Here is a 12,053-nt window from a genome sequence, read left to right on the forward strand (position 1 = left end):
GAATTGAATCTCATCCCTTCAATTGTATGGAAACGTCAAAACATGTAATCTGTTATTGATTTATCATAACCTGTGCGCGATTCAATCCGATAAAATGTAAGATAAACAAATTTCCTCCCAAATCCGAAAACTTACCGTTACAGACCATCAAAAAGGTCCCTCAAAACAAAAAATGAAGCATTTGTCAGCGTTGCAGACAGGACTGGTACAGGAACAAAGCGGAAGACTGCAGTCAGCGATGGTCGCCGAATTTGTCGAGAAGTGACCAAAAACTCGTTTGTCACCAGCCGTGTTATTCGAGAAAACACAATTTTAAACATCTCCGAACTAACTGTCCGCATAAGGCTGCAGAATAATGGTTTTCAACGTGGTTTGGCCGCACGATTACCATTGATTCGAAAAGTGAACAGGTTTGTTTACCTCCTTTTCAATATTCATTTAAGAATGATTATGATTTTTGTAGGATCAAGCGTCTTAACTTTTCCCGGAAATATGTCGACAAGCCATTGGAGTTTTGGAAAAAGGTTCTCTGGAGTGATGATAGCAAGCTTGGGCTCTTTGGGTATAAACAGCATGCGCTAGTTTGGACAAAACTACACACTTAGAAATAACTAATTTTACACGTGACGGAATCCATCTTTGACATAAACTATGAGACGTAAACAAACGTGTCATGTAATATTAAGCGCTCCGAGACTGAAAAGTTCGTTGCTCGACGAAAAGTACGTTTGATTGAGCTATATTTCGCGTCTGTTATGACTCAAATTTATGTCAAAATTGACGCTCGTATATGTCACTCTCAGAGCACCTAAATTTACATGATTTTTTTCTAAGTGTGTAGGAGAGAGACTTCATCCAGGAGATCCAATCGGTAGAAGTTTTCAAAATACAAAAACAAATCATTGGTTAATCATCGATGATCATTAATGCGTTTCTCGAGATAGTATATGTGTATGATGATTAATTTCGAATGTTTAATTACTTCTACCGGTTAGATCTCCGTATAACTTTGCAAAATTCATGTTCAATGATGATAACGGTACTACTCGGTATATCTGTCATAAGTATAGTGCATTTTGTTGGTTCCTGGGAGGGAGAAGCAGACTCGAAAAATATGAACGTCAAAAGGGGGTGATGCATATAGTATGTCACGCTGTAAAGAGGGTGTAAGATTCTATGACATGCTTTTTTAAGTGTCCCTATATTAATTTCCACCGGTGTTTGGTTTAACGCAACGGTAAAAAATCTCTGAAGCCATCCAGCATCATTTGAATCTTTTAAAACTGTCCACGTGGAATGTGGACAGCCCCTAGTTAACTTTTAAAGTGTCCGGAATTGTTGACAAAATGTCCGGATTTCGATTCATTACGGTTTATAGATTATTTTTTTTTCAAAGAATCCACTGAAATGTAGAATCAAATATGACTGCAGATTAATAGCTCTGCTTAGAATACAAAGTGACTTTCAACCTAAAACAATCTTTTCTCCAATGAGCTAAACCGACGACTTTTTCCTAAATAAACACACCTTCAACAACAACATATAAAATTAACTGGCAAACCAACAAACGGCACATCTAATCATTGCATGCAAACTAGCCACAAATCTCTCAACTTTTACAATGGCTTTCCCCACGAGAGGGTGAGATAAAATCTATGGTTCAGATTCGTTAGTCCAGGGCATGGTGTTAATTAGTCTCAAACGGCCGTTGTTCATTTGATAAATAAAAATCACAAGCAACGTATGTAATACGCCCTACATGTACTAGTGTGTGTAGGTGTGCAGATGTGTGTGAGCCAAACGGGAGGTTAAAATGCTATATTTGGTATAGCAAAAATAAACAAAACTTGTGTGTTTTAAGCTATTTACCTCGCACCAGTAGTCCCACTTGGGGTTGACCGTATTGTCGATTGTCTGTGTGCGGAACTGCTGAGCTCCAACGGACACGATAGCATACGGATCGGACTTGCCCTTTCCCAATACACTAATGTCCTTCTTCATCAGATCCTTTGCTTCGACGACGTGGATTCGAAGAACACCCTAGAAGAAAAATTCAAGTGAGAAAAATAATGTCATTTCAACGTAACCTTGGTGCTTAAATAGGCTGATAAAAGACAAATTAATTAACAGCATAGATAGCTTACCTCGGGCTCTGGCATTTTAAGCGAAAGCGCCGGAACACCATCATTCAGAATGATTGGCAACTTGTTCGGTAGCACCATGATAGCAGCAACCTGCTCCACAATAATCTTTCTCAATATATCGCTCAACCCGGGCATATCAAGCAAATCAACCACTCCGACCAGGTTGAAATCGATATTCGGATTGTTGAGGAAGAAGATCTGTAGGCCTCCAACAAGAGGCATCTGCGAAATGAGTGGCTTCATTATGACTCGCACAGTGCCGTGGATTTGGAAATCCTTAATTCCACCCCGTAATCCACTCAACGAAAAGTTGATATCACAGTCGCCGGCGTAGAACAGGTCCAAATCCATGATGATTTCATTGCGTGCGACGTTCTTTTCATACACCTTCACTCCGCCGATTCGGGGAGGCTGAAAATATACGCGAGGGAAACAAACGTACCATTAACCGTTTGATGAGCCAGACAAGTCTTTACATTTTCATTCGCAGAAAAACAACTCTTACGATTGTTCCCAGAATCATACGGTCGAATTTGAAGCCGTTCAGCTTGTATCCGGCCAATGCCTGTTGAATATTTGGCTCGATGGACTCCTTGATGAGGTTCTTTGCGAAGAAGTTTGCATTGGGCCATACTTGTTTCAGGATCTATGGGAGATGGAAGAGGGTAGGGGAAATTAAAGAGACAATGTTCTACACAAACCACCGGAGGGAATGTTTGCAATCCAAACGTACCTTATTGAGCCACTCACACCGTTCAACGTCTGGGAAGAATACCTACGAAAATGGGTGCATAATTAGTACTATGCTTATATGTGGTTCGCTGCAATATGAGATGATTATTGTTGAAAAAATGAACTGCACAGATGTATTCAAATAGATTATTTAACCCGCTGGCTACCGGGCTATTAATTAAAAATCTAAAATGCTGCTAACGGAGTATTACTTATCCGATTTGTTTGAAACATTTTTACGGTCACTTAACTTGTTCACTTTATATTAAACTTACAAAAATATATTTGAGACTTTGTGGCCGGATTTATTCCGGTAGGTTTTTGGGTCATGAGGGTTAAATATCATGCTACCTTCCTATTATCGTTGTTTTACCTGCTGGTAACATGAAGCTTCTAATCAACAACTGGTGTGCCAAATTAATCATAAACAGTAGTGATGCTCTGAGGCATGTCTGACCAGATAGGCCACCTGAAGAACATACCCGGTGCCGTTAAAAAAGGGGTCATTTCCGTAATTTATGGAATCTTTGATGACGCTTTTTCAGGATTATGCATTTCTTGTTCGAAATATGTCCAAATAGATTCAAAGTGTATGTGTTGATCATTCATAACGAATTGTCATGTATATCCGATCTAGGATCTTCAAACCGTCTTGGAGTTCAGATTATTTGTTAAACTACTTCATCCAAGACTGGGATAATTTCTGTAGCATCTAAATTTGTCCAAAAAGATTCAATGTGTCTATGTGGATTATGCACGATCTACTGTCATGAATACCAGATATTCTAGGTTCTCCAAATTGTCCTGGAGTTCAGATGGTTTGTTCAATTAGATCTACAGACATAGTTCCAGTCTTGATCGATATAGTAGATAACATCATCTGAATTACTGGATGATTTTGAAAACCTAGAACATCTGATATACAAGACAATAGTTCGTGCAACATGCACATAGACACATTGATTCTGTTTTTTTTTTTTAAATATTGCATACTACAGACATTCACCCAATCTAGTAGGACACATCATCCGAACTCCAGATCAATTTGAAGAACCTAGAGTATCTGATATGTATGGCAATCCACATAGACACTTTGAATCTGTTTGGGCATATTTCGATCCTACAGACATTGTCAAAGTCATGGTTGATCTAGTAGAACACATCATCTGATCTCCAGGACAACTTGGAACACTACAGACATTGTACCAGTATTTGATGATCTAGTTGAACAAATCATCTGAATTCCAGGACACCTTGGAGAACCTAGAACTTGTTATGTAAATGGCAATAGATTGTGTATGATCCACACAGATACTATGAATTTGTTTGGACAAATTTCTATACTAAAGACTTTGTCCCAATCTAGGATAGGTGTAGTTGAACAAATCATTTGAACCCTACGATGGTTTGGAGAGCCTAGAACTTAGATCGTACATGATCTACATAGACACTTTGAATCTATTTGGACATATTTCGATACTAGACATTCCATTCTGCATTCCAGGACGATTTGTAAAACCTAGAAAATCTGATATACTTGACAATAGGTTGTGCATGATTCACACAGACACTATGAAACTATTTGGATATATTTCGATGCATCAGAAATTGTCCCAGTCTTGGTTGATCTACTAGAACACATCATCTGAACTTCAAGATAATGTGAAGATCCTAGAACATCTGGTATACATGGCAATATGTCGTGTATGATCCACATACCGTATGCGTGATAATATTTGCACCATTGAGCAATGACAAAATTAAAAAAATTCTCAAAAATTTCGTTTTCGAGTTTTTTTATTTATATTATTTTATTTTATTTTTATTTTATTTATTCATCCCACTTGTTTCTCTGAGTCTTAACCTATGTTAATCATCGATCGAGTTTCCACTTGCTGCAATTACGGCCTCCACATGCTTCCGGAATGCACGGCAGGTTCTAATAATGTAGTCTGGATCCATTTCTCGCCAGATACGGGTCAATTTTTATCTGAAGCTTGCTGTACTCGAGTGGCGTTTAGAACAGGCCTTGGCCTTCATGACGCGCCATATTGAGTAATCCAGCGGATTAAGATCGGGGCTGGATGGCGGCCACATATCCTTCGCCCAGAACGGAAGATGTTCCTGCAACCACTTCTGAGTGCGGTTCGAGGTGTGGCACGGAACCTCATCTTGTTGAAATACAACATTTGGCTTCGGACCGTACTGTTCTTTGATCCACGGAAGAACATACTTACTTAAAATCCCGATGTAGACCTCCGTGTTGACCTTGTCGCCTTCTGGAATGAACATCGGGTCCATTTTTTGCCATCGGAAGCCCCCAATCTAAACACCATAACGCTAGCAGGATGCTTGTTCAGATACACGTTTTTGTGCTCGTCTTTTACCGGAAGGAAGAGAACTAATATACCGGTTGATTCAGGAATTTGATACGGGATCGACGGTAAACATGCTCTCGTCGATGAACAGGATTCTCTTAAGGAAGTTCAAGATTTTCTTGCATCGTTCGACTCGTAGCTCCCGGATGTGGTTGGTAATCATGTGAGTTTTTTTTTTCATGCCCTCGACTGCGCCCCACAATCTTTCTTTACGATCTTCCGTGCCGTAAATTCACGGATCCCGTGTTCCTTTTGCCATTTTTCTTATTGAACGCACTGGATTCACCAGAATCTTCGTTTTGATAGCAGCGATAACCCTCGGAACCCGAGCTGACCTCGGACGACCTGTGGCCACCTTCGCGGATAGTTGTCCTTTCTTTTCTCGGTTTAAAACCCTTTTGACGGTCCACCGGGACCCTCTAACGGCGATTGAAATGTCTTTTTGCGACATTTGCGCGTGGGACAAATCACGAATACGCTGCCAGTCATGGTGCAACTGTCAAACTTTGTAAATCATTTTCTTTTATACACAGCCTACTACGGTATGAGCTATAGGTTACGTGCATGCAAAGAAAACCAAGGCATTGAATGCACAGGTGAAACGGGAACCTTATTTGTACGATGGTGCAAACATTATCACGCATACGGTAGACACTTTGAATATGTTAAGACATGTTTCGAACAATAATTGCATCATCAAAGAATCCTTAAATTTGGAAATCACCACTTTTTAGAAGGCATCGAGTATGCATTACCTAGCGTGGAATGCTGGATTCATATGAAAATTCAATTATATTATGATTGGGAGTCATAAGAAGCAACTAATTAGTCTACATGGCTTGCGAACAGCTTCTCAGAATTGATCCAAATCAACCACATTGATAAAATTGAGGGATGATATAAAAATATCTAACAGCTAAAAAACTATTGCCGGCGCCGGTGGTGTAGTGGTAAGCGTGACTGCTTTCTAACACCCCGATGGGTCTGGGTTCAATCCCAGCCGAGGTCGGTGGGATTTTTCTGAGGCATAAAAATCTCTGGTCACGTCTTCCTTCGGAAGGGAAGTAAAGCCGTTGGTCCCGGCCCATGTGTGTTGAATGGGTGCGATATCCTACGCAGGTGTGGAAGCTGCCTTCCTGCACATTCGATTGCCGTTAATGGATGGCAATCGATGTCCGTCGGTGATTGGCACTAGATTGCGGAACAGAGACCGACGTTAAATAAAGAAAAGAAGAGCTAAAAAACTACATAATATACAGTTGCGCTGAAAATAGAGTAAACGAATACGGATACAGGAAACCGTTCCCGGAAAATTTTATCTATCAATAAATCAAGAGAAATTTCGAAAGGTGCTACCGGAGGAAACCAGAAGCACCTTGGAGGAAGTCAAAAGAAACCTCCAGGAGAAGTTGATAGTCTATAGAAATATCCCAATAAAACTGGAACCGCGGAAAGATGGAAGAAAGTTCCGGGAAAGTTTTGAAGAGTATCATTGGAAAAGTAGTCAGAAGGCACTATGAAGGGAAGTCCAAAAAAAATCTTCCGGGCTAGTCTGAAAATTCTTAAGAAGAAGCTTATGAAGGAAGAAAAAAAAACCGGGAATTTGAGAGAAAATACTTGAACCCTATGAGTTTTACTGAGAATTTTCAAAGATATAATGAATCAAGAATACGCAAAAAATTAAAAGTTTTGAAACTGTTAGAGACCCTAGTTACCAAGGGGTTCATCAATGTACCCTTGGCCAATCAATTGCAGTTTCATAACTATACATTCTGAATGAGTACAAAAAAAATAGATTTTAAGAATCTCCATGCAAAAAGAGGTCAGGTTCAGTGTGAATTGCTCCAATGTTAGAAACACAATGTCAGTTCTCAAATGCAAACATGAGGAAAATCATTTTGCATATAATACTCACTCATCCGCATACAACATCAGAGACGAGTAGCGGCTTGTTCGATCCGCACTGATTTTGTTCGTTTTCACTTTGCTTCGATTTTCTTCGTTGAACGCGAAATTGAGCAAAACTAACATGACATGACCATGACTGATTCTGAATGTAGTAGTGTGGATGAATCCCCAGTGATTATTTTTTGCATGCTGAGTCGTTTACGATTGCATTCGTTAACAACAGCTGAGTGAGAATTTCGTAGAAATAATTACTTTTTTATTTGCTAGCTTGAAACATAACTTGACACATTAAAATTGGTATTTAGATGGAGAAAAGTATTACACCGTAGACTCCCGCTAATCTGAATCAACTTCGCTTTACTCGTCCATTTACAAGTCCATTTTTCCATCGCACCTCGCTATTTCAAGAGCACACTACTTAAAATCTACGAGGATTATACATCTGCAAATTTCAGACATTGCTTGCTTCTCTGCAGCAAACAATAAGTAGTAGTTTCCGCTACGTGCATTCATAGAAATTTTATTATTTTCACATGTGAAATTGCGAAGTGTAACACGAAAAAGGACGCTACAGGGAATCACCTTAAACAGCGGGAGAACGAAAAAAACATGAAAAATTCACTGGGTCTTACATATGAATGTACATCTAATTGATGGATGTTCAGTAGCCCAATTTGACAGCAAATCACGCGTATTGTAACACATAAACCTAAAGTACTGTAAAATTCACTTATTTAAATCATTAGCGTTCAGTTTTTAGTCTGAAAATTCATGAACACAACGATATTTTTATCGATCCCGTAGACATTCATTTCGATTATTAAATCAAGATATAAATTTTTGATTCGTTGACAGCTCGCTGCCATACAAAGTCCCACATGGGCTGGTGATTTTTGCTAATGTAATCGTACTTATTTAAAATAGTTCCAGTGTACCAAAATTGATGAAATTTTGGATGTCGGTATTTACCTCAATACCCCTAAACAACCCAATTATCAACTAATATCAACCCTGTCAGTCCTCAAAAAAAATTGAAAAGTTATAAATCAAACGCCTAATTTGTTTTCTAAACAGGCATAATATCTATTTCAATGTATATAATGAATTTATGTGTGTCTGTCTAACCCTTATAGACTCGGAAACTACTGAACCGATCGGCGTGAAAATTTGTATGCAGAGGTTTTTGGGGCCGGGAAAGGTTCCTATGATGGTTCGAGACCCCTCCCCTCTCTGTAAGAGGGGGCTGCCATACAAATGAAACAGACATTTCTGATTAACTCGAGAACTAATCAAGCAAATGGAACGAAATTTGGCATGTGGAAGTCATAGGAGGTAGCCCCTTAGATAAGAGGGGGGTACGTACAGTAATGCATGCTTTTTTTTATTGGCGCATAAACTCAAGCTAATATTGAATCACGAGCAAGGCCGGGCACACTCAGCTAGTAATACCTATATAACTAGCAATATGGGTCTCGTAATGGAAGTATTGCAACTGTAGCTGTAGCTGAACTTGTGGACCAAATATTGTATGAAACCGATGCAAAGAAAATAGTGGGTGCCTTGTTTCTTGATCAGAAAAAGACATTTGGCACTCTAAACCATGATATTTTATTAAGGAAACTAGATCAATATGGTATCAAGGGCACTGTAAATAGCATTATCCGTTGCTATTTGAGCAACAGAAGTCAATATGTTGCGTATGATTGAGAAATTTGTTCTAGAAGAGAAATTAGTACTGGAGTTCCACAGGGGAGTAAGATTGGCCCTTAACTTTTCCTTGTCTACATCAACGATATAATTAAAATTAATCTTTCTGGAACTCTTAGGTTATTTGCTGACGACACGACTTTAGTTTACGCACAGATAAATTTAAATATAATTGGTTCAAATTCAATTTACAAAGGATTTACGGTTGCTGCAAGATTATTTCTCAGTCAATCTCCTCTCATTAAACTTGCAAAAAAAAAACCAAGAATATGATCTTTCGATCACCAAGGAAAATTCTTCCACAAGCATCAATATTAGCTATGAACGCTGACATTATCGAGAAAGTTGACTACTTCAAATATCTGGGAATCTATTTAGATTCTATTTTATTTTGGATTTACCACATAAACAAGGTTGCAAGTAATGTTTCGTCTATGTATGGAATTTTGAGACGTGTTAGTAACTTTCTTCCTCGAAAAGCTATACTTCTCTTATATTTTGCGCATATTCATCCTTATTCATGGGGCAGTGCTAGTAAGTCAGAATTGGAAAAAAAAAACTCAAAACTTTACAAAACCGGTGTCTTAAAATCATTTATAAATTACCATTCTTACACCTATCAATTCAATTATACACCAATTTCTCCCACAAAATATTGGGTTATGAGAAGAGCAAACTTTGCTAATGGTTAAGAATATTGTACATAGCCCACAAAGGATAGATAACCTTGCTATGGATACGTTACTCCGGTTTTACAATACCAGACAAATTTACCATGTTTCAAGATATCTTTTATAGGTACTACCAAATTTAATAACCTACCAAGAGATCATCAAGAAACAACAAATATTTTGTCCTTCAAAACTAAGATTAAATGTTTCTTGAAAGAGCATCCATTAAGTACATCACGCAAAATTCTGGAAAAAATGTTTTCATGTTTTCGTAGCGTAATATCCGTAATTAATCCAATGCACTTCAACAAGCTCGATGAAACGAAGAAAAATTGCATATGTAAATAGGCAAATTACTGGTTAACTGATTGGCTTCTGACCGACATAAAAATACTAGTTAAAAATCATTTGAAAAGCCCCCTGTAGAGCTGGTCGAAAAAAAGAATAACCCCATTACCTTGACAATTGACAATTTGCCTTGTCGGCCACTCTGTAACTCTTTACTCCTATTGTAAAATCCCTTCAGCAACCGTTAGTCTGTACGCGAAATCTGATGGACATTTCCTCATATTTTCACTCCTATGAAAATCCCATAAGATACTGTCAATCTTTGCGTGAAGAGACGGCGGCTCGCTGATATCATGGTGGAGTGAAGATATAAGACAAAGTCCACTCGATTTTAAGCACAGATGTTTATGGGATTTTACCATAGGAGTAAAAAGTTGTAGCATAGAAGTAACTCTAAGACCAGAAGGGTCCGAAGAAACGTGCTCAACTTTTTGGCTCAGCTCTGGTACTCTCTTCGGTCCCAAGCTAATAGACGAACCCCTCATTTTATCTGTCAAACTTTCATAGCGAATCAAAACAAACATAGTGTAGTACTAGAATGTTGACTAGAATGGGGTACGTTAATCGATTTGCTTGGGACTAATAGGCTAGTCAAGTAGTTAGCCAATTTAAAATCGTTAGTGTCCACCGGTTGTAGAGTTGCCGACAAGGTCAATGCTTACTGAGCATGAAACAATATATCAGCTCTTCTTTCATAAAGGCCAATTTTTCAAACGAAAACAATTAATTTTCCACGAATGTTTCAAGAATGAAAACTCGCTCAAGTAAACATCTACGATGATTTGTAGGATTGAATTTGAATTACGAGAAATTTACGAAAGAATCCAAATGCGACATTGGCCCTTATGAACGCTCTGTATCGATAATATCACGAATATTTTGTTTGACAAATCGATTCCAACTTTACCAGGCAACACTTTTAATCTAGTTAACTTTAATTTACTAAGGTAATACAAAAAAGGAAACATCTTTTAGTTAGTTTTTTTTTTTTGCATGAAGTTTCACATATGTTATGACATCGGGTTCTCCCTTGGTGGAGAAATTCGTTCGGCTGACTTCCAATTTCTCCCTCGTTCGTTCTACATGCTGTCAGCTCCGAGTCTACGTGTAAATTCTGTGGGTGGCTTTGATCCATTTGGTATTTTTTTTTTCTTATATGGCACTTCGAAAATAAATTAATATGTTCGAAAATCTCTCTGTTTGTTGATCAGCCGATTTTTGAGAAAGTTTCTGTCAAAATTGGTTCCTTGTCTGTCAGAAATAAGTCTGCTAGAATAGCAGGTTTATTTGACAACTTTCCATCTGTCAACATTTAGTGATAACTCACCAAATAGAACACAGCCTTAGTTGGAAGAATTTTCACTCGTTCAACCATCTGAGGAAGGCTATTTTGTTTCTGTGGTGCTCGCGAGAGTGAATGAATTTGCTTACTCAAATGCACGAATTTTCAGGGTTGTTTTTATTCAACATTCAGGTGATAGTGAGCAGAATATGAAATGCAACTATTTTATGTTACACAAGAAAGGCCCGTACTGAGTACCAATACCACCGATTCCAACTATTTTATGTTACACGAGAAAGGCCCGTACTGAGTACCAATACAACCGATTCCAGGGAGGCAACTCTCACACCTGGACCCTAACCTATCGACCCATCAATTCATGGACCGGGAACCAACGGCTTTACTTCCCTTCCGAAGGAAGGCGTGATCAGAGATTTTATGTTTCAGATAATCCCGGCGACACCTACTGGGATTGAACCCAGCCCTTTTGGGGTGAGAGGCAATCACGCTTACCACTACACCACTGACGTCGCTAGTAAATCATCTCGTGGAGGTTTTATACGAAAATATTAATTCTAGAAATGTTCATCCAAGCCGGATTTAACTCTCGAACGGGTTTTTACAAAAAATGGAATGTTTCTATCAAAGATGACTTCCAAATTTACTAAACTTTACAAAAATGTATTGGCTAGCAGCACTTCTTTTGATTTTGAGGAGCATGGATGTAAATATTCTTATATACTTTTTTTGTAGCTTTTGAACTAAACTATAGTACCAATTGTATGATTAGGACTGTTCCCGTACATGCTTTTATACTTTTGATGTAGGTTGCTGCAGCTTTCTGTAAGTTGCTGTAAGAAGATAATACATATGGTGCAGCAAG

The 12,053-nt window shown here is 38.4% G+C and overlaps 1 protein-coding gene across 8 annotated transcripts in view; it reads right to left on the reverse strand.

The window, feature by feature from the left end:
- Positions 1 to 12,053, reverse strand: part of Esyt2 (extended synaptotagmin-like protein 2) — a 59,645-nt gene that overhangs the window by 13,559 nt on the left and 34,033 nt on the right. For all 8 annotated transcript variants that reach the window (XM_065236514.1, XM_065236519.1, XM_065236513.1 and 5 more), the window contains 4 exons: positions 2,878 to 2,919; positions 2,650 to 2,790; positions 2,145 to 2,555; positions 1,870 to 2,040 (listed from right to left, as the gene is read on the reverse strand). In XM_065236514.1, the coding sequence (XP_065092586.1) occupies positions 1,870 to 2,040; positions 2,145 to 2,555; positions 2,650 to 2,790; positions 2,878 to 2,919 (765 nt within the window). The remainder of the gene's footprint in view (positions 1 to 1,869; positions 2,041 to 2,144; positions 2,556 to 2,649; positions 2,791 to 2,877; positions 2,920 to 12,053) is intronic.

Source organism: Ochlerotatus camptorhynchus, unplaced genomic scaffold, assembly GCF_037179485.1.
Source record: "Ochlerotatus camptorhynchus isolate MF236.1 unplaced genomic scaffold, CSIRO-AGI_Acam_v1.1 ptg000554l, whole genome shotgun sequence".
NCBI classification, from domain to species: Eukaryota; Metazoa; Arthropoda; class Insecta; order Diptera; family Culicidae; genus Ochlerotatus; species Ochlerotatus camptorhynchus.